The sequence below is a fragment of the Quercus suber genome, unplaced genomic scaffold (assembly GCF_002906115.3).
Source record: "Quercus suber isolate HL8 unplaced genomic scaffold, Cork oak 2.0 scaffold_123B, whole genome shotgun sequence".
In the NCBI taxonomy this organism is placed as follows: domain Eukaryota; kingdom Viridiplantae; phylum Streptophyta; class Magnoliopsida; order Fagales; family Fagaceae; genus Quercus; species Quercus suber.
In genome coordinates this window covers 276764-299958 of record NW_027071803.1, presented here as the reverse complement: position 1 = coordinate 299958, position 23195 = coordinate 276764, and the positions used below count along the sequence as shown (strand labels likewise).

Below are 23195 nucleotides of genomic sequence, written 5' to 3'. Positions count from 1 at the left end.
AGTGGGAGTGAGAAAAGCGGTCTTCTCCTGGTCGTCCAACGCGAGTGGGATCTGATGGTAGCCTTGAAAGGCGTCCAAGAAACTCATCCGAGGATGACCCACTGTAGCAACCACCAACTGGTCTATGCGGGGCATAGGAAAAGGGTCCTTTGGGCACGCTCTGTTAAGATCTGTAAACAACACACACACGCCACTTTCCATTTTTCTTTTTCACTACAACTGTATTGGCTAGCCACTGAGGATAAAATACCTCCTTGATTGCTCCAGCCTGCTTCAACTTGGTCACCTCGTCTTTAATAGCCTCGACGTGTACCTGGACGGACGCCGAGGTGGTTGTTTCTTTGGAATACACGAGGGGTTGACATTTAGATGATGACAGATGAACTCCGGATCCACTCCCGGGGCTTCATAGGCACTCCATGCAAACACATCAACGTTTCTTCTAAGAACCTCGACCAACTGTTCTTTTTCTAACAAAGGCAACTGAGCCCCAACCTGAAAATACTTCTCTGGATCATCACCAACGTTCACCATTTCCAAATCCTCACACCTCATTTCCTCCGGGGACGCGCTGAACTGGGCTCCCTGAACCCTTGATTGCTATAAATCACCCTCGGCTACAGCCGAGGTGCTTATCTCTGGCCGATGTTGAATGGCCATTATCATACACTGCCTAGCCATGTTCTGGTTTCCTAAAATCTCTGAAACCTCGCCCCCTGAGGGATACTTCACTTTCTGATGAAGAGTGGAAGAAACAGCCCCCAAAGCATGTAACCATGGTCTTCCCAAAATAGCCGTATACGGAGAAAAGGCATCCACCACAATAAAATCTACTTCCACTATATCTGGCCCAGTCTGCACGGGTAATCTAACCATTCCCAACGGGGTGACCGATTTGCCTTCGAAGCCCACCAGCGGGGAACTATATGTTGTCAGGTCTTCAGGTTTCAAATTCAGCCCCGTGAATAAATCAGGGTACGTGACCTCGGCGGCACTCCCATCATCAACCATCACTCTCTTAACGTCATACCCACCGATCCTAATCGTAACCACCAAAGCATCATCATGCGGTTGTATAGTTCCTCTCTTATCCTCTTCTGAGAAACCTAACACCAACGAGGCGCCAGGTCTGGCTCTCTTCGGCCTCGAGCTAGAGTCCTTCTCCGAGCACTGAGACACCGACATTACCCTAGAAGGGCAAGATCCAGTCCTCCCCGGGGCAGCGAATATAACGTTTATCGTGCCCAAAGAAGGTCCCCTTGAGGCATCCCCCTGAAACGCCGACCCTACTTGGCCTCCTCGGCCGCCGGACTGATGCAGAAGTTGGGTCAACTTTCCCTCTTACACCAACTGCTCTAAGTGATCCCACAGATTGTTACAATCTTCGGTGATATGTCCGTGGTCTTGATGGTACTGGCAGTAAAGATTCCGATTACGCTTCGCAGGATCCCCCGCCATCTCATTGGGCCACCTAAAGAACGGCTCGTTCTTTATCTTCTCCAGAACTCGCTGCACTGGTTCTCGGAACACGGCGCTAACCACCTGGGAGTTGGCAGGCCCCGACTGCCCCCCAAAATCCCTCTGAGGTCGGTTGTTGTTGTACCGGTCCGGCCTGAAATCCCTCCTCTCTTGAGTTACTGCTTTAGATTTTCCTCTGCCTTGAATCTGATCTTCCTCTACTCTTCTATATTTATCTATCCGATCCATAAGCTGACGTACACTAGTAACAGACTTGCCAGTCAGAGACTTCCTCAAACCGTGTTCAGTTGGAAGACCTTCCTTAAAGGTATTCATAGACACGTCATCGTGAGCCCCATCCACCTCATTGAACATTTCCCAGTACCTGTCTGAATAGGCTTTTAAGGTTTCCCCTTCTCACATAGACATGGACAGTAGGACCCCAAGGGTTGAACAACCCTTCTACATGTGATAAAACGAGCACCAAAGGCCTGGGTGAGCTTCTCAAAAGAGTCAATAGTATTAGTTCTCAAGCCATTAAACCATCTCATCGCCACTGGGCCCAAACTAGACGGGAAACCTTGCACATTAAGGCTTCATCCCTGGCATGAATAGCCATTCTCTGGCTGTAGTGGCTAACATGTTCCACTGGGTCTGTTCGACCATTATAAATGGTGAACACAGGCTGGTGGAATCGCCGAGGAAGACTAGCGTCTTCAATATGTCGTGTGAAAGGCGACTTAGAGACCTGATTCAAAGCCTTGTTCAAGGCATCATTCCCCTGACCCTGGCGAGTCGGACTCTTACTTCTTCGCCTACGGTGGTACTCTTCCTCACACGAAAAAGACTCGCTGGGGGGAGTTCTCGACCTCTGCCTGTAACTGGTGTCATCCGACTCCTCAAAGGGGTGCTTAGAGTTATGAGGCTTACGCCTTCGTCGTTCATATCGCAATTCCCTCTTCAACTTGTTAATCTCACGCTGCAAATTTCCTCCACTCTTTACAGGGGAAGCGTGGCCTTTCCCCCGAGAGCGGCTTCTATCTGTATGGGTCGTTCGGGTACTCCCCTCATGATCCCCCCCGTGTCCGTGGTCTATCAACGGATTACTGTGCTGAGAGCCCCTAGACTCTGCCTGGTGCTGATTAGCATCTGCCTGTTGTGGGCCCGTCAATGGTTGTTGCGGTACTCCCTCTTCCATCGTGAGTATCACACCTGCCCTTCCTTCAACAGATCAAGTTCTCCCCACAGACGACGCCAATTGTAGGGACTCAGTTTGGATTGACCCTGAGTGTGAATGGGTTTTCAGCCCAACAAGCCCAAACAATAAATTTTTAGAGTATGGGTTCAAGAACTAGTACTGTGTGACAGGAAAGGTTCTACTCCTCAAGTAACAAGGAATACTTTAGGTTTATTCCTAAAAAAAAAAACTCTCCTCGGCTCTTTTTCAGTCAGTCTCTCTCTCTTCGTTCTTTCTTTTTTCTGCCAGAAGAAGTCCCCCTTATTTCCTTCGTTCCTATGTTATATACTCCGTTTTCCCCCCGTTTCCATCGTACACGTGTAGTTCTTATCTTGGGAGCTCCTTTCTGTCCCATCCAGTACCTACCGGAACCTTTAGCTTAGTGGCCATAAAGCTGCTTAGTTACTGTTCAGGTATCACCTCCACATTAATGCGGTCAGACTGTTAGCTGGAAAGCATTTAATGTGGAGGTGATGGCCTTAGAAGATATTTGCTACCTTCCCCGACGCCTCCTTAAGCTATATCCAATTTCCAGTTCAGATACAACTTGGCGGAGTCTCTCCACTAACATGAAAGTTGCATTCACCTCGGACTTTGGTGTTCTCGGACGTGTGTTATGCCGCTGTATATAATATCTACTCGTTCCTCCTATATTACCCATTTGGTAAGAATAAAACTTTTTTAGGCTGTCCTCGGATAACTAAGTGTCCTCGGATTGGGCCATTGGGCCCCGAGTCCACTTCTGAGGATTACTATACCTTTTTAACTAACAGGCCCCACAGTAATAATTCCAATTTTAATAATAATAAAAAATGCATTTTAATCAACACTAAATTGTGAATGATTAATTATTAACTCTCCTCTTATATAATAGTAAATTATACTAATTAAATTAATGGTGGAATCTATAATTCATGTGAAATGAAAGAAAATTATGTTGCTATATTCCTTGAGAATTTGATAATTTTCCCTTGTGATTAGAACAATTAACCACAACATAACAGGCCAAAAGGGGTGAGCTCGGGTTCAACATATTGAGCATCTGTGGCAATATCCCAGCAATAGAGTGGGGAAAACAAACCCATTGCTGCATCTTGAAACCTGGGTTTGACTAAAATGTGGTTGTATGGAGTGCTCTTATAGACATGTATGAGTCTGGAAAACTAAATGAAGCTCGGAATGTCTTTGATTATCTATCTAAAAAAAAAAAAAGGGTTTCCTGGAATACCATGCTTTGTGGGATATGCCCAACATGGTTTTGGGAGGGAAGCTTCAGAGATCTATAACATAATGCATGGTAATGGGATTAAACCTAATGGTATTACTTTTCTTGGAATATTATCTGCTTGTGGGCGTGTGTGACTTGTAGAGGAGGGATGGCACCACTTCAATTCCATGATCAAAGACCATGGCATTGGCCTTAGGACAGATCATTTACCTTCTTTGGTCAGCCTCTTTCCCCGTAAAATACAGACAAAAAGAGCTTTTGAACTCATTAGGAGTATTCCATTGGAACCTAATAAGGTGGTGTGGCGGTGTCTCTTGTCCTGCTGTCCGGCTGCAAAATTCACAAGGATGTAGCTCTGGGAAGATACGCTGCTGAGTAAATTTTGAGCATTGATCCAGAAGATACTTCAGCTCAGATCATGCTTTCAAATATATATGCTGAGGTCAAGATGTGGAATGAAGCTACACAAGTGCAAAAAATAATGGAATAGGAATTAAAGAAAGATACAGCATATAGCTGGGCTGAATTGAAGAACAATATATATTTACTTTTCTGCATCTCATTACACACAATTCCAATAAACAAAATCTCCATGAGGTTTTGGATGCGCTGACAGCCCAGTTTGGTTGACCCAGGATACATACATGATGCCATGTTTGTATTGCACAGTGGGGAATAGAGTATTTGGTCATACATTACAGTCCTTCACATGTGAGAAAATAAGAGAAATGAATCCATGGTGGTCTGAGATGATATTGAAAGAGGACTAAACAGTATAGAAAGAATAGAGAAAAGTCAAAATGATGCTGACTCGTTATTGTAACTAGTAAGAAAGTAAATCTAAGGTCACATTTCCCACATAATGTTGTAGTTGAACTAAGAAGGGAGGGAAGATCAGAGACTGATGGTGTGGAAGGGTCCCTTGGCGAGAGGTTAACAAATTCAAGGGCTTGAATTCTTAGTTTCAGAGGGTAATCCACTGACACACCCAATTCTTGGGATGCTCCTGTCGACCATATCAACGACAATTGATGTCCTAATTGATATGGAACTTACTTCCTCTTTTCAGAAGACTTGTTCTGCTGCTCTGGAGATTATTGGACTAGGTTCTCCTATAATTGTGTGTAAGTGTGCTTTTTGTTTGAGCAAAGATACACGATTCAGAGGGTCTGCTGTTAACCTCATTCTCACTAGGAGCTTGGTGGGGTGGTTCAGAATTTATCTTTTTCTTGAACTGATAGCTGATATTGTAGCTCTCATGATCTTCCAAGGGGGAACATACCTGGCTAAAATAGAAACAGCTTAGACGGAAATGTGGTGGAAGCAGTATGTTAGGCAATTGTTGGTTACATTGTACAGGTTGTGGATTATCAAAAGTCGTACAAAAGTGGCCAGTGACAGAATAAGTTCATATGTCAATTTGTGACCCATTATACACTAATTTCGTGTCCCCAAATATTCTATCAACTGCAATTATGTCAATGTATAATTAACATCATATAAGTTGCATACCTGAACTTTCATCAAGGTTGACCACATTCTCATTGAGGAAGGCTAGGAAGTTGCCATGGTTCTCAGCAGTTGGACGGTAATGTCCACTGTATGCCGATACAGTCTGGAAGTTGTAAGGACATATTCAGAATTCAGATGCAAGAAACAGAGACTTTTCAAGTTTATATACAAATGGTCTGTTTGGATAGCACTTATTGTTGCTGAAAGTTACTAAAAACTGATTGTTGCTGAAAGTTACTAAAAACTTATTGTTGTTGAAAACACTGTAGCAAAATAATTTTTAAATATATGAATAGTACCGTGGGACCTATTTTTAATATTTTTAATGTGTGAACAGTGCGTGAACAGTACACGGACAGTACATGTACAGTAAATTTTGTCCCCCAAAATCGAAAAAGCCGGCCAAAAAAAAAAAAAAAAAAAAACACAAAACGCAACTTTACTTTGAGTAAGAAAAATTGCTATCCAAACGCAGTCAAAGTACGTCTAAGAGTTTGTAGCTCAACTGTCATCTCCCCTGATGTTTCCAACAAAGACATTCGGGGTTCAAAACTCCTCACCTCCATTATAACTATTGTATTATCAGAAAGTTTATATACAAAGTGCGTTGATAAACTATATCCTTCATTAAAATAAAATTAAAAAATAATAATAAATTCCATGAAAGTTTATGTTTTATTATCTTACCCAAAATGAAAGGCATTTTATTATCTCTGCAATTAGAAGCTTTTCTTGGCCTTACCAGAATTATTTGTCGAAACGCACATAGATTGTACTTCTCCGTAAAATTGTTTTTGTGTAACAAACATTATTCTTCCTATACCAATTAAATGAGTTTAACATGTTAAACTACGAGTAGAATTGAAGTATCAGAGCTTAGGAATCTACATGATGGGACTTTGCACTTTGCAAACTCTGTTGATTTGACATCCACCAATCTAGAAGAATATATAAATATGAACTTGTCTTTTATTTTTTAGCCAAAAAAAAAAAAAAAAGAGCTTGGAATTCTTAAGCAAGTTATTGCATAATTTATTTAAAAAAAGATGGCCCTTAAATGAACTCTTTTATAAAATATAATAAATTTTCAAAAATTTTAAATTTTACAGCTAAATCATGATATCTGATTTTCAATATATTAATATTGGTTCAATTACTATTAATTTTATCCATTTATGTGTTAAAGTCTTTGTCTAGCTAGTTATGTTGACAATGTTTAGTGATTATAGTGACTTTGATAAACTAATTTCTATTGTTTTACTCTTTTAAGTGAATTAATCATCAATTCAGTCTATTCAGTCCACTCGGGCCAATTCATTTTACTTTGGTATATTTCAATCCAATTCAGTCCGTTATGCTCTCTCTCTCTCTCTCTCTCTCATATTTTCCTGTGTGAATAGAGTTGTGCTAGTACCACCAAAAATAGCACAACTTTGTGCCACAACTCGCCACATGGCAAGTTGTGATTGGCGAAAGAGTGTATGTGAGCTATGTAGGGACACATTCATTAATCACAACTCACCACGTGGCAAGTTATGGCATAAGGTTGTGCCATTTTCGATGATCCCAACATTTTTTGTGAATATAATACATGCCATTTCATGACTTGGCATCATATAAGATTGGGTTAGAATCATAGTTTTGATAGCAGGTTTAGAACAACCAATTTTGACCGATTTTAATATGATCCAAACCCGGATAAGTCAAACTTAAACCCAATTGAGTGGACATATTTATCAAGTTTACATAAAACCTTTCTATCATAACACGTGTGAACAATACATATTCTAGTTACCTAAGCCCGTTTGATATATTTGTTTAAACAACAGTTTTTAGTTTTTTTTAAAAATATGTGTGGGTGAAAAAATGTGTGAAAAAATGTGTAATAATGTTGTTGAAAAACTGAAAACATATGTTTAAACTTACGTACCAAATAGGCCCTTGTGAACTTCATTAATTAGAAAGTTACTTCAAAGAACAAAAACAAAAAAAAAAAACGTTACCGTCCAAAATAATTTTTCAAAAAAATATCTCTATTTCATATAAATATTTTGTCTTTTCATTCCATTTTCCGAGGTTCCAACGATAATATTTGGGTCCAACGGTCCTATTTTTCTCAAATATAAATAGCATCACTCTCTCTAAAATTCTCATTTAGCACTCCATTTTTTGTTTTCTCTTTAAACTTTACAAAGTTTAAATCTCCATGTCTGAAGATATTCCACCCAAAATGCTTCCATTTCACTCTGACTCTGACGACTCTTCTATTGATGAAAAGGTGGACATAATTGTAGGCTTTATGGCAGTTGCTGGCCTTGCTATTGCTATGGAAGAAGACCAAGAAGAAGAACGATTGAAGAAGCTGGAGAGAAGAAGAAGAAGAAGAAGATCAAGACCACGTCGAGGTTGTGGAAAAGGCAAGGCTCATGATTCTTCCTCTTCAGACACAAGTTTAACTAGCGAGATCTCAACTGCAAGGTCAAGGAGAGCAACAAGGACAAGGGCCACTGCAAATAGTACTGCTACTGCCTCAACCAGCTCCAAATGCGACCCCAAGTTGTTGAAAAAACAAGAAGAAAATATTAACAGTAACAATATTGTAAAGGGTCTCAATGACTCTTTGGTTGATTGCGATTGTGAGTCTGGGGCTTATAGAAATTGAAGCCCGAAGTGAAAGTGTTGGGATGGCTGAGCTTCAAGTCAAAACTCAGTTCACTGTAGTATGTACTGACTCTGACTCTAGCTTCTTGTTATAACAGTAGAAAGACATTGTGAACGTACGTTTGGTGGAAAAAAGTGGCAAGCTCTAATTCAAAACATATGATGAAATGGCAAACGCGACGTCGTTTTGTAGGCTTTTTTTATATTTGTCCCAACATTTTACAGATTAGATTTTTGATAATAAAACCAAACTTGTAGGTGAATTTTACATAGATAAGTTTACTGAGTTGTCATTTTAGTCTAAAAACCTTTTTTTTAATAGTCAAACATATATATGGTATTCGGAGTCCATGAAGCTATTGATAAGAACAATTGGCAAAGACCGAACAATGTTATCCATATGAGCTAACTAAAACAGTGAAACCCACCAATCATTTTAGTACCATAACTTCAACAATGCTGTTATTTTAGTCTTTCTGTCCATTGCTACTTAAAAATTGCACGTTAACTCTTCCTTTAAAAAAAAAAATAGTGAAAAACAATGTTAATGGAGTTTTTCTAATGGCAATGGATGAAAGAACTAAAATGACAATGTTGTCAAACTTAATGGACTAAAATGATAAAATTTTAAACTTAATAGACTAAAATGATAATTCACACACACAAAAAAAAAAAAAAGTTACCGTGAGTAAATTGCATTTTTTGCTATAATTGTACAATAACCAGTGAGTTCATACTTCTTACGAGCACAACTCAATTTTACCTAAAAAATAAAAAGCAAATTCAAACTCTTAGCATAACTTTCTTTTATTTTTTGTACAAGGACTTGAATTTGTGAATATTTTAATGATAAAAAGTCGTTAATTTACAAAGTTGGTGAAAAAATACTAAGCCAACCATATCTTTCTGCTAGATCAATTGCTAAGACAAAATCTTATTATCATTGTCGAAGCTTGAATCCTTTTTTTTTTTTTATCTCCTTTGGAAGTTGAGGAACTTGATGCCATAGGCAAAGACAAAGAAGAAAATGAGGACAAAGCCAATATGGGCTGCAACAACAGCTCCAAGGAAGTTATATTCAAAGCCCAAGTGAGACTTCAGGTAATATTTCACAGGCATATAGCCTTGTCCAGGTACCTCAATTAGAGTGGTCTTGTCACCCACTTGAGAGGTCACAAGGCCATAGATTGTCCAAGACACTGGAGAGCCCCAATAATACCACCTCCACCATATTGGAATTTGCTGCACATGTCAACCATTAGAATTTTGAAATTCAATTTTCTTTTAATGTAATGGACTTGAAAATTGTATCATAATCTTGAATGGTGCATTCCATATCGAGATTCTCTCGAATTTGTAGTTAGATTTGTGACGTGTTTCTTATTTGATTTTGAATGATTTACATGGGGATTCAAGACTAGATTTTTTAAATGCGACATGTCTTTCATCTAACTAAAAACCAGAGGAAAGTAGTGGATTTAAATTGGAGTGAATCCTTTCTTGTATCAGTATCACAATCACACAAATATCGTTAAACCATAGTTTTTCCTACCATGTGGAATTTATGCATATGACATGGCTTCCCATTGTTTTTTTAATAAGCTGCTTTTACTTGTATATATGGTCAATGCTAAAAAAGACTCATTAAGTCCTTTCCATTTGAAAATACTTCAATGTATACTTTATCTTACTCAAGAATGCATACTTGAAGCTATTGGAATAGAAGAAAAATGTGTTAATTTGACTCCCACAAGGTTTCCCAACTCCCTATCTAGATGTTCAAATTATGACTTGGCCCTTAATAATAACAGTTCATTGAGGAGGTCTTCTACACTCTATTGATTGTGACAATGCTGAAGCTAGGATTTTATCCCAAAGGAGGCAAAAATTTTATAACTGACACACCAATGCACATTTGATATAAGTAAAATTGCTTCAAATAAAGCTTCTGTGTACTATACTCATTACGTGGATATATCATACTATATTTTGTGTAATTGTTTAGGTATTACTTACTGGCCTCGTGATGAGAAAACCAGAGAATAGGCTCCAGATGCTTAGGAAGAAGGACATAACAATGGCGGCAATTTGGTAGCTAGGAGTCAGAGCTACTGCCATCATCCCATACAATGTGTAGTACAGACAGCACATCAAGATAAAGAAGTAAAACCACAAGAACTTTTCAAGTCGCCAATGGAATCCAATCATTGAGTAAAGGATAAGAGTGTAGACAAAAGTTTGGATAGCTACATAAATTATCTCCACCGCCACCTGCAGGGCATCAAATAAAAATGCCAATTATTTCTATTGCAAATCAGAGTATTAAATTCATTTTTCTTTCATTAATTAATTAATATGTTTAGGATCCAAAGCTGATCCCAAAATTTTAGGACTAAAACTTTGTTTGTTGTTGTTCTTTCATTAATTAGTTGAGTATAAAATTAAAAATAATTCCTCTGAGGTGATAAATTGGTTTTAATCTTCCTTTACCTGAGCAAAAGCATAAGGCAAGGCTGAATACATTCCCGCTGCTCTTTCGCGGTAGAAGACTGTTCTTTCAATTGCCACAACAGGCTGCACTGCAGCCGTGTTGGTGCTTCCAAGAAACAGAGCAGCAGCAAACATAGCCCCCATCAGATTCAGCAGGTCTTGTTCCCTACGCCTGTTAACATGATAGTTTCATCATTAAACAAGCAAAGAATGACAGAAATAGTATACTTAATTGCTGGACCATTCATTTTAAGACTCTAAAAGGTAAATGGTATGATTTTTATGTCTGTTAACATGATACTTTGCAATTAGCTTCAGATATATTCATCAATGAAGTAGCACAGAAATGGCGCACTTAATTGTAGAGTCCATACATTGTATGACTAAGAGATTAATTGTCCCTTTTTTTATGCCTCTGTAACTATGCAGAATTCTACAAAATGACGAGTGAAGATCAAGTTAATAACTTCCTTGGATCATAATCTTTTTCAGTGCATGCTTAAAATCAGATAATATAAGTAATTCTTGTTTAAAATCAATCATACCCTATGGGCTAATTACCATACCTTGATAGTTCTTTGATATTAGTCCAATTTAAGATATGAAAATAAGAATTTTAAGACTTACGTCTTATCTCCTTTGTTCCAGAAAATTAGCCCAAATAGAACACCGATGACTATCGTTACGAATAACCGGATGGCATTGTATTGTGGGTTCCTCCAATAAGACCAATATTGCTTCCAAAAGCAAGCTTTACATTGAATTACAAAGGATTGGGAATATTTGGTGGGGAAGTAAAGGTCCTTCGATCCTGGTGATGGCGTGCTTAGCTCTTTGATGAGTTCTTGATTCCTCCTGTACAAGAAATCAATGTAGTAAAACTTATTATATCTGAAAATAAAATTGAAAATTGTAAGAGGAAAAAAGAAGCTGGAATTTTTCAAGAATGTCTAATGTTCTTCTTACTTGTACAGTTCAGAATTGGCATAAGTTTCCGCCAAATCCACATCGAGTTGAGCCTCAACTGCAAGAGAACTAATTTCTAGCATCCATGTTGCAGGATTATATCCATCTTTGATCTTAGGAACATATGGGATAGCCTGAAATTGTCATATATTAGTTTGTGAGTAAAATTCCCAATAGTTGCTGCATTGATAGCCCCTACAGTGGCTATAGATGTTAGCTTGTGATAAAAACTTCAAAAAGTTGCTGCTATAAAATGTTGGTTCTCTAAGCATTGAGAATAGTGCTATTCACCTCAAAGTAATCTACAAGCTTTTGAGAATGGTGACCGAGGGGTCCAGCATAAATGACTTGTCCACCCCTCTTCATCAACAGTAGCTGTGGGCAATTTGATATTTAATTTATAAGTGTTATGTGATTATAAGACAGTCAGGCACACAGATCTCAAACACAAAATGTTTATATTGATATATCCTATATACCTCATCGAAAGCTTCAAAAATGTCTATGCTTGGCTGGTGAATTGGGCAGACAACAGTTCTCCCTGTATCCACTGTGTTTCTCACTGTACGCATTACAATTGCTGCAGCTCTAGCATCAAGGCCTGATGTTGGCTCATCCATGAAGACGATGGAGGGATTAGCAACCAATTCTACAGCTATTGTGAGTCTCTTTCTCTGTTCAGTTGACAGACCATCTACTCCTGGAACACCAACTAAGGAATTTCTCAATGGATTTAGCTCAACTAAGTCCATGATTTCCTCAACAAACATCTATTGTACAAAAAAAATGAAAGTTGTGGTAAGTAACACCATTTGTCAAACTTTTAGTTGCTAGACATGCATGGTAATTGGACAATTGGAAGCTACATATTATGAGTTACATATTTGCTATTAATAGAAAATCATTCATGTCAAGAAACAAATTTTGGAAAGGTTAAGAAACTCCAACTTTATTCATGTCTTAAGACACCAAACTATTGAAAGCTAAAATTAGAATAAATAAATTGACCTATACCTAAATGGAAAAAAATGAATCATGTAAATGGCTCCAAGTTGTATGAACAAAAAAGGTTTTGTGAAGTAGTTTTCTACCCACGTGACCTGTAGATATATGGGCACAGCCCAAAATATGATTTTATCTAATTATTTGGGCTAATTAACTTATGAAACTAGAATATTGTGGACTAAGGCACAAGTTAGTTTTTTTTTTTTCCCTAGCAAGTAAAAACCACCTATTAAATTGAGAGATAAAATAGAATAAGCTTATACAGTTACGGAAATGACATGTTTGGAGATAAAACGATTAGATTTTGGGCAAAGAAACATGCCTTTCGAGTTTCCTGCTTAACTTCCTTGGCAAGACGTAGCCAGGCAGAGTACACAAGAGATTCATAGACGGTAACATTGGGTGAATGGATATCATTCTGTTCACAATAACCGCTAACCCGAGCAAAAGTTGCTTGGTTCTTGGGGTAACCAGATATGCTGATACTTCCTTCAATATACCCACTAGTTTTTCTTCCTGCTAGCACATCCATCAATGTGGTTTTTCCAGCACCACTTACGCCAACCAATGCTGTTAGAATACCAGGCCTGAAAGCACCACTAACATCTCGTAAAAGTTGGAGACGACTTTCTTCGATCCCTTGGCCCTTCATTTCCTGATGAAACTAGTGTTTAGAATCTAGATTTCAAAAACTAAAACGTTTAAACTTTTGAATTTTTCCAAATATTAAGATGTTAGCTTGATGTGACACATACTATTATGAGCCTAATTAGGAAAACACCCAATACAGAGTTGTTCAATCTTATGTAGTATTCAAAATATCTTGACATCTTATTTTAGCGAGCATCTTCTAGACATTCAGGATATCATTATCATAAAATTAATGGTCCCTCAGTCATGACTAGAAAGTTGGAAATCTAGCAGTCCACTTATGTTGCACTCTAGGAAAAATTATTAAAAGTTGTAAATGATTGTCAAGAGTTTGTAGCTCAACTGGCAGTTCAAATCCCCCATCCCCATTGTAACTATCATATTATCAACAACTAAAAAAAGCTCTAAATGATTAGACTATTGGGTAAATAAACCTTTTATTCAACTACTTTATTGAATCAGCTTTTATTTTTTCACTTTTTCTTGCCTTACCATAAGGCAATTCTCCAAGAGGGAAAAAGAGAAATGGGAAAAGATACTTACAGCTAGCATATCGACGTGGTAATTTACATGATTAAATGCAAGTGATAAAGGCTGGAATGGCAAAACCATTCCTCTTCTAGTAGGTGCATTCTCTGCACCGCTACCAATTGAGTTGTCTGGAGTGTTCTTTACAGCCATATCAATACCTGTACTCATTCACATGTTACAATCATTAACAGCAAGAACCATTTATTTTCCTTAAAGGAACTATGTAGATGATCTCTTAAAGAAATAGAACTGCAAGTTATGGAACCTTGAGCGGTTGAAGATGTACTCATTTCTATGCCTCTCATCTGAAGCTGTCCATTAGAGGACTGCTTTCCACTTTTTTTATTGTCATCCTCCTCAACAATAACGGATTTAGAATCACCTAAAGCTGCGTTTGATTTTCAAAGTAATGTCAGCTCTAAAATCTTATTGCAGTAACTGAACTCGAGATTAGTGAGGTAAATGATTGCTTACGATTTAGAAATGTGAGTGCTATGATAAAACAGAAGTTAAAAAGCACAGAAAACCCAAGGAGTGCCCCAACACAAATCCAATACCAATAGTCTTCCTTAAACATGCCCCTGGCCTTGAGAAGAACCTTTCCGACGGTGGGTTCAGGAATAAATGGGTCCGCATTGGGCTGTAACAAAGAAAAAGTGAGGATAATTTTAAAGGAACAGAATGATTGTTTACAAGTTTTATTGGAGATCTTACTGCACTCCATCTTTTGTCAAGAAATTCATTGATGGCTATGGCATTCTGTCCATACATCATGGGAGAAATGTAGTAGCCCCATATCATCCATGGTTGAATGTCATCTGGACAAGGAGATGGAGGTCTTCACTATTTCAATTATTATAGCATTGCATGAAGAGATGAGCATCTCACAACATATGTACAGAATCATTTTAGTTGAGACTTGGAACACTAAAGATTTATTGAAAACTCATCAACATAAACTGCTAACCTTTGGCAACAATAAACCCACCAAGGACAAAAACCAATAACAATGTAAAGGTACCAAGCGTATTTGCCACAACTTGAACTCTTCCCAATACTGCGATAAAGCGGAAGAGAGATAGGGCCATTTGATGGATGCTGAAAAATGCCAATAATTGGCGGAAAAACCTAATAGAATTTTCAAGATGTGTTAATAAAACATAAATTATATATTCACATAGCTCATGGATGGAAAATAATTGACATAACAAGAAATTATATACGCATGAAGTTTATTCATTTATCTGGAAGAATATATGTGCAAGCTCATACCTACTAGCAGCAGGAGCAAACCCAATAGTGTAATATGTTAGACAAATCCATATTCCTGACTCCATCAATGAGAGAGGAATCCTGAGGAGCCAAATTGGTAAGCCAAAAGCCCATGCTGGATGGAACAAGAAATCCCGCTGCTTAAAAAATACAGGAAGCCTAAAAATAGTCAATGCAAGTTCTGACACTCCATTGAACATGACATTAATGAGACTGAAGAACATTGCACCATAATATTTCCCTCCATCTTCTAATTGACCGTGCTTCATTTCGGTTCTAAAGAACACTGTCATGGCAATAATTGACATTATGGTAATCTGGGTTGTCTTAAATACATATATAAAAGAGTTGTGTTTCATCAATAGCCACTCTCTTGCAAAGCATGCCTTCAAGAGTTCCCAATTAGAAATTCCATACTTCTCTTTTACTAATGCAGCAGGATGAGCTTTAGACCTATCATATGGAATTCCAAGCTCATCATAAAGTTGTTGGCCAATGTGAAAATTATGAAAGTGATCTACAAACTCAAGAACACTAGTATATTGGTAAGGTTCATTGTTTTTGCACCAATATTGCTCCTGATCCTTTTTGGAAGTAACCTCTTGCAAAAAGTCTGCAACTCCTTTCCTCTCTGGGCACTTGAAGCCAACATCTTCAAAAAATTCAAGTACGTTCTCACACGGACCTTGATAGACAATCTGGCCTTCTGAAAGTAAAATAATGTCATCAAAAAGATCAAAGGTTTCAGGCGCAGGTTGCAGAAGAGAAATTATCGTTGTCACATCCATTATATGAACCATCTGCCTCATGAACTTGACTATCTGGAAAGTGGTTGAACTGTCTAGACCATTTGATATTTCATCCATAAAAAGAGCCTTTGCTGGTCCAACCAACATTTCTCCTGCACTCAGTATAATCATTCCAATTCGACATTTTGTTAAATCCAAAAACATTTTTGGAAAAAAAAAATACACTGACACTTTAATTTTATATGTAGTCCTTTTTTTCTATGTTTTACTTTACATACATACCTATAGTAACACGCTTCTTTTGTCCACCAGATATGCCTCTTCTCATTTCATCACCCACAATAATGTCAGCACATATGTCCAATCCAAGAATCTGTTGTACATACTTTGAAAAGTTAGAAAAGAAAATTGTCTGAGAATTAAAAGGGTGGTTACCAACATACCTTGAGAACATAATCTGTAACAAGACTTGTTTCTTGGCCTGCCATTGCTGTGGCTTTCATGAATGCATCTATCTCAGGATCTGGTTTTATTCCTACTTCTTTTTCTCGTCTTGACAATTCTGTCAGCAGGTCATACCTTGTTCCAACTCCTAAACAACGTCCTGAAAAGTCCAATGTCTCTCTGACTGTCATTTCCCCTTGATGAAGATCATTTTGGCTAATGTATGCGCATGTTCTCTGAGGAACAAATTCTGATAACTCATGACCACAATAACTGACTCTCCCTGATATCTGTTCATGGAAGTTGTTAATGACGAAGTTAGGACTTCATAATATAAGAGTAATCATTACTAGAAGTACTCAGAATTCAACAATTACTTTTGCAATTTGTTGTGAAATAGCTTGCAAAACTAAAATTTTTCATAAATTAAGAAACATTTTGAGGAATGTGTCTAAGAAAACTGACGTAACGAATTACCAAACCAGACTTCATGAACTTTTTATATACTAAAATTTCTAGCATTACCTGCTCATTGCTCTATCCAAATAGGAAACAAAAAAAAAAAAATTAAAAAGATTATGTGCCCGTTTGTTTCAGCTTTCAGGCGGCAAAAAGCACTTTTTGAAACCAAAAAAATAAATCAAGCGTTTGATAATGTTTCAAAACATGCTTTCTCAAAAAAGCTGCATTTTGAAATGCAAAGTATTCAGCCAAAACATGCGGACAGGTTTCTCGAGCTTTTACAAACACAAAAGCGCTTTTGATCAATATTACCATTGGAAATGCAAGGAATGACCCAAATTACCCTCATCTTACTAACCACAAAATACACTGAAAATTGAAAAGACAAACACAGAAAATAATAGCTACAATATGCCGGAACCTCCACTGCCAATCTCACTCTTATCAACCCGATCTGAATCTTCTGACATGGCTAAATCTTTATCAATCTAACTTCAATTCCCATTTGGTCTTGGGGTTATGAAGAGACAAAGGTATTGAAGATTTTTGGTGAAATTAAGAGAAATTACCTTAGGTGAATCTTCCCAATCTGAATCATCCCATTTGTGAGTGGTTGAATTTAGAGAAAAAGAAAACTATAAAGAAGATCAAGGTGAAGAAGTGCGTGGGTGTTACAGACGAAGTGCTGAGAAAAAAAATAAAAAAAGGAAATATGGTACGTGTGTGGAGGAGAAAAAAAGGGAGGGGGGGGGGGGAAGGAAATGCTATCACAATATTTTCACAATACTTTCTCAATAAATTTTAAGTGGTAGGTTATTATTAGCTAATATTGGCGAGAAAAAAAAAATTTAGAAAGAGAAAAAAATAATTTTAATAGTACGTTCAAATTAAAATCAGTATCAATTTTTATCACAATATTTTCACAATAAATCTTAAGTTGTAGGTTATTATTAGCTAATATTTGTGAGAAAAAAATAATTTTAATAGTATGTTCAAATTAAAATCAGTATCAATTATCACAATATTTTCATAATACTTTCACAATAAATCTTAAGTGGTAGGTTATTATTATCTAATATTAGTGAGAAAAAATAATTTTTTTAGAAAGAGAAAAAATAATTGTAATAGTACGTTCAAATTAAAATCAGTATCAATTATCACAATATTTTCACAATAAATCTTAAGTGGTAGGTTATTATTAGCTAATATTGGTAAGAAAAAAATAATTTTTTTAGAAAGAGAAAAAAATAATTTTAATAGTACATTCAAATTAAAATCAGTATTAATTTTTATCACAATACTTTCACAATAAATCTTAAGTAATAGGTTATTATTAGCTAATATTGGTAAGAAAAAAATAATTTTTTTAGAAAGAGAAAAAAATAATTGTAATAGTACGTTCAAATTAAAATCAGTATCAATTTATCACAAATGATTTTTTGTAAAAGTGTTGTAAAAATATTATGAATGTAGTTTTTAGAAATGAATAAAGAAAAATTGATTTAAGTATTATGAAGTAGTTGATTTAAGTATGAAATAAACTCTTTTATATATATATTGTCATTTTTGGTAATTTACCGCTCAAACCACCCTTTTAAAAGTGCTAGCCAAACACTCAACTTTTTAAAAAATCAGTTTTTAATAGTTTTTACCAAACACTCAGCTTTTAAAAAAAATCCAGTTTCATACCGCACTTTTTGAAAACCCCCCTTTTTCGAAAAGCCCAGTTTCATACCGCTCTTAAAATGTTTGGCGGACATTGTCCTAGTTGTAAGGAGGAGAAAATGACACACCCTGAGATCCTTGTCCCTCTTTCCAGCAAGTGCCTGCAGCAATGTTGTTTTCCCTGATCCTGGAGGTCCCAGAAGCAGTGTCATTCTGGAGAAAAACCACCAAATTAATCAACAAAGTACATGCAAGAAATTCAAAAGCTCAATAAAGTAGCCTTGACACTGAACATGAGAAGAAAAACTATATGGTTAATTCTAATTCATTAAAAGGTTTTTCTACAACATATTGTTTCAAGTTTCAACAATAAGTCGGGACACAAACTACATAGTAAGTTTTGCAATAAGTCAATACCTTGATGGCTTCACTATTCCACTCACGTCACGTAGAATCTTGACAACCCTTTTCTTCGATGGCAAAAGCTTGATTAACCCTAGAACCGCCTATTTATCACAACAAATTAAAAACCAAACCATTGTCAGTACATATACCAAGCTGTAAAATAAATTGAAGCAACATTTCTGCTATGATGCATTGACGGCAACAATTGAACACGTACTGACAACAACAATTAAATACCTTCTCTTTGATGCATTGACAACTGAACTGAATTTATTACAGATATTGTTTGTTTCATATTTCACAATCTCAAACTCTCACCGTCAATTTGTACATGAAAATTTCAAAAAGAAAATCAAATTGAATTTTCATTCGGACATACTCAAAATTTGAAAAAGAAAAAACAGATATATGTTTTGTCATTTTGGATATGAAATCAGTCTAGAAATTAATTCACATGTAAAAGTAAGGTAGAGAGAGAGAGAGAGAGAAGTAGTATTTCTTCTCAAATTTCAAGAAATATATACTAGAGCCTTTAAAACTTTGACTACCCTACAACGTTCCATAATCTTCCAAGATAAAAATTATATAGAGACGGGAGAAGAAGCAAAATTGGATCATGGAAAATATAAAACTTTGTTGTGTATTCCCCGTTTGAGTAAAAAAATACAAAACTATAGGAGACAAAAACACCTCAATTGAATTCAAGTATGAGTTCAGCAGAGTTGGGAGTGCCCTGGCTCCAACATATGCATCTCCTTCGATTGATAAATGCTCAAACCTGGCTTCAATCTTTGGAATGTCAATTCCCACCCTAAAAGCAAATGATTAAAGATCATTAGAAGCTTAAAATCAAAATTAATAATAGAACTTCGATTCAACAAATGAAAAGAAGAAGAAGAAAAGGCACATACTAAAACATTATGTAACCAAAACTATACCCTACTCTTAGAAAAGGGTCTACCTATCAGTCCTGGCCCTTAGTCTACGAAGCAGCTTCTCATTATCTTCTTCAACAACCTTAAGTATACTCTCGATGAGATGCTTCTTATCCTGCACTCCAAGATTGGTAACATCAACCTCTTGATAACCAACTCTCCCATTATCCAAAACCTGCTTCAGCATTCCTTTCCTCAACCTATCATACGTTGGAAGCCGCTCTAATGCCGCCCACATCAGCTCCTCTTCATCATCTTCCCTCCCACTCTTCTGAAACACATCAGTTTGTCCTGTCCAGGCCTCACGCAAGCTCGATGAGGCCCAGCTTCTCTTGCTGCTGGATGACCGGAAACTCATCCTCTTGCTGCTCATGGACCTTACAAGTTCATCTCCAGCCAAAGCAGCTGCCATAATGTAATACAATACTCTCTTTCTTAACTTTTTGAGCACCTGACTATTCCCCAGTGTATGTGTAATACTAAGCACTTCCTTACTTTAATGCACTACAAAACTTATGTTGCCATAGAAATTCAAAAGAGTACTTAAAAATCGTGTGTGAAGAAGTTCAAAAAAGTCTGTATGAGTTCATGAACATGTGAATCTGGAATAACAACTCAGATAGTTTTGAGCTAAATTTGGAGATGATGTGTGTGAAAGAATGTGTGGCTTGGTGGTAGTTTGGACATGGTATATGTAGGAGAAGATGGTGAGGAGTAAGAGCATGTCACTGACTGAAATGGGTATTAAAGAGTTTGGACAAAGTTGAAAGAGTATGCATGGAATTAGAGCATGACACTGACTGAAATGGGTATTAAAGAGTTTGGACAAAGTTGAAAGAGTATGCATTGAATTAATTATCCGAAGTTTGTATATATAATCTGCATTTAAAGTGGAGTTGGCTGACAAGTGGGCAGTTGCTATAGGACCTAGCTTATAAACGCGAAACACAGACATGCTATGGGAAACACTTACCAAACGGTCACTCAGTCAAAAAAAAATTCTCTATTCCAAGACAAAGAGAAGCAAGACAAGAACCACAATATTTTCCATTTGAATCGTCGTTTCCTAGGAATCTAAGCCGGCTAAAATAGTACATGCTATAAAGACACACGTGAATCTTAATTTAGAGTATGTTTAGATATCGCTTATTACTGAAAATTGAAAACTTATTGCTAAAAATGTTGTAGCAAAATAATTTTTAAACTATGAATAGTGTCCATAGGATCCAGATTTATTGCTTCTTGCTGCGTTTTCCTTACTTGCTTGCGAGTCCCATGAATAGTGCACAGGATGCAAAAAAATGCAAAACGCCTGCCGCAGTTGCTACACACTAAACATAAGAACAAACGAAGGCATCTATCCTATAAGTCCTCATCAACCAGCACCAAGGGAGACACGAAGCATATAAGAATAACGATAGCGCAAAGAATCTTTATCCCCCTCCCCCCATCCCTAAGAAAAAATATTAAATCAAATCAAAATAAAATAAAAGTTTATCAGCACCATTTCTTCCTTGGAAACAAAAAATACTTGGCAAGAATGGAAAAGATGGAAATAATTCCCACTTTATAACACAAAACAACTCTCTTTTTTAGCAACAATGTGAACACATTATGAACTACAAAATCTTTTTTGATAAACATGAACTACGAAATCTTCGTTCATTGGCAAATGTATCCTATTATTGACCAAGTTAGAAATAATATATTAAAATCATTATCTAAATCAATAATAGTCCATGTAGGTTGGCTAGTCGCTAGTGCCAAAAATCTTACAATAAAAAAAAAAAAGTCTACTGAGAGAGAGAGATGCAAGTTGCAAGTTAATTATAAAAAATGTTAGTAATACTTTATAATTTGCACCACATGCATTCTTGACTTAATGATCACTTTACAAGTATAAGTTCTTGCGAAGTGGGAGTAAAAGGTTAAAGTAATTTGCACCACATACATCTCTGGTGTGATGGTCAATTCACACACATATATACTTAAATTAGACATTTAGCAACTATTTTTTTAACATAGTATCACAGCTCAAAAGAGATCCAAGGCAATTTTCGTACTTATTGATAGCACCATGTAACTAATTAGCTTATAGTATACCACAGATTATTAAAACGACCAATATATATATATATAAAATAAAATAAAACAGATGATTAAAATGATGATTTAACTATGTGCTTCAAGTTATATGTGAAAGACCTCAACGAGGAAGGGAAAAAATGCAAAAATAAGAGGATATAAACAGATCTAATTACAGGTGGAGTCAGTATATTCCAAGAGTTGGTGATATGCTTGGCGTGGAGAACTGAATGCAGTTGACAAAGCTATAGTATGATTATTGATATTTAAGTCATCTGGTTTTGGCCAATGGGGGACGATAATTCAATCAACAAGTTGGCAATTCTTTGAATTTGTGTATAATGGAGTAATACTGATATTGTACCGAGTACTGGATGGCGGTCCAGATTGTAATTTTTTGGGGGTTGACTCAAAAATTTTGAAAAATTATTTTAAAGCCCATAATCTATAAAAATATTTTTCAACAAAGTATACAAAATGGCTATGCCCCTTCCAAAATCACAAAATATTACAATATGACCCATAAATGATCTTCTTCTTCTTTTTTCCTTTTTTTTTTTTTTTTGGTTGGGCTAACTGATATTTTCATTCTACTCTTGTTTTAGATTCAATTTTTGAATATATAAGAGATCTATGAACCCTAATAAAAATATTTATACTATGGTCTCTCTAAGATAAAACTTTTGATTCCTCCCTTCATTGGTACCTACTGTGTGTTTTGCTACTCTCGCTTATGTCTCGAATTATGATTTATGTCCTTGTGTGTGAATAGGAAAAAAATGCCTTATGCTCTTTTTTTGTTACAATATTAGCATGCATTGTATTATATGAACTTGGTTTGGGTCTATTATCTTGTTATACTAAACAAACTATTACGATTGTGACACGTGTTTAAAAGTAGACACATATCATTATCTTGGTGGGACACTAAACCCAAGCTTACCACACTTTTCCACCAACAAATTCTTGAATATCAATGACTTCCATAATTTAAAGAAAAAAAACAAAACAAATACGGTAATACACACTTGTCAGTCTATGATTTGAAATTGTAAAACAGCGAAACTAAGTCAAATCAAAAGTTTGATTGTTCCTTTAAATTCATCAAGACACTCTAGCAAATTAATAACCCTTTTGGATATGCAATTTGAAAAGTAGAACATGCTAGGTTTGTAGTTGTAGCACGAGGCAACTAACTTTTGGAAAAATTCATCTTAATACTGTGCCATAAATGTGCCAAATATCACAATAATGCATGGATATCGACTTTCTCAAATGCTTGAAAGTCTAGGTCACTTCAGCGAAAAAAAAAAAAAAAAAAGGTCTAGCTAACTTCGTCCTCGACATATCCTTCTAACAGCAATTGAGAACCAAGTCAGTGACCTCTATCACACAGCTTTGGAAATCAGGTAAAAGCAGGGATGTGATTTTGAAAATTG

The 23195-nt window shown here is 36.5% G+C and overlaps 3 protein-coding genes across 4 annotated transcripts; all 3 read right to left on the bottom strand.

Annotated features, from left to right (window-relative positions):
• Positions 1 to 600: 600 nt before the first annotated feature.
• LOC136066156 (uncharacterized) lies at positions 601 to 1185 on the bottom strand. Its single transcript, XM_065770016.1, has one exon. It carries the CDS (start codon positions 1183 to 1185, stop codon positions 601 to 603), a length of 585 nt encoding a protein of 194 aa, XP_065626088.1.
• Positions 1186 to 1341: 156 nt separating this feature from the next.
• LOC136066155 (uncharacterized) lies at positions 1342 to 1833 on the bottom strand. The gene has a single exon (XM_065770015.1). It carries the CDS (start codon positions 1831 to 1833, stop codon positions 1342 to 1344), a length of 492 nt encoding a protein of 163 aa, XP_065626087.1.
• Positions 1834 to 8764: 6931 nt separating this feature from the next.
• LOC112013007 (pleiotropic drug resistance protein 2) lies at positions 8765 to 20492 on the bottom strand. 2 transcript variants are annotated; one of them, XM_024045391.2, is made up of 20 exons: positions 19698 to 20492; positions 19427 to 19547; positions 18749 to 18837; positions 18460 to 18544; positions 16204 to 16494; positions 16043 to 16133; positions 15012 to 15912; positions 14707 to 14867; positions 14454 to 14557; positions 14214 to 14379; positions 14005 to 14127; positions 13752 to 13897; positions 12880 to 13212; positions 12032 to 12322; positions 11844 to 11927; positions 11553 to 11686; positions 11214 to 11441; positions 10587 to 10758; positions 10113 to 10367; positions 8765 to 9338 (listed from the first exon to the last, which is right to left on the bottom strand). In XM_024045391.2, the coding sequence occupies exons 1-20, from the start codon at positions 20081 to 20083 to the stop codon at positions 9069 to 9071; spliced, it is 4431 nt and encodes a 1476-aa protein (XP_023901159.1). In that variant the 5' UTR covers positions 20084 to 20492; the 3' UTR covers positions 8765 to 9068. The 2 variants fall into 2 exon arrangements, with proteins under 2 accessions (XP_023901159.1, XP_065626085.1); XM_065770013.1 differs by lacking the exons at positions 18460 to 18544; positions 18749 to 18837; positions 19427 to 19547; positions 19698 to 20492 and adding an exon at positions 17236 to 17366.
• Between the last annotated feature and the right edge of the window lie 2703 nt (positions 20493 to 23195).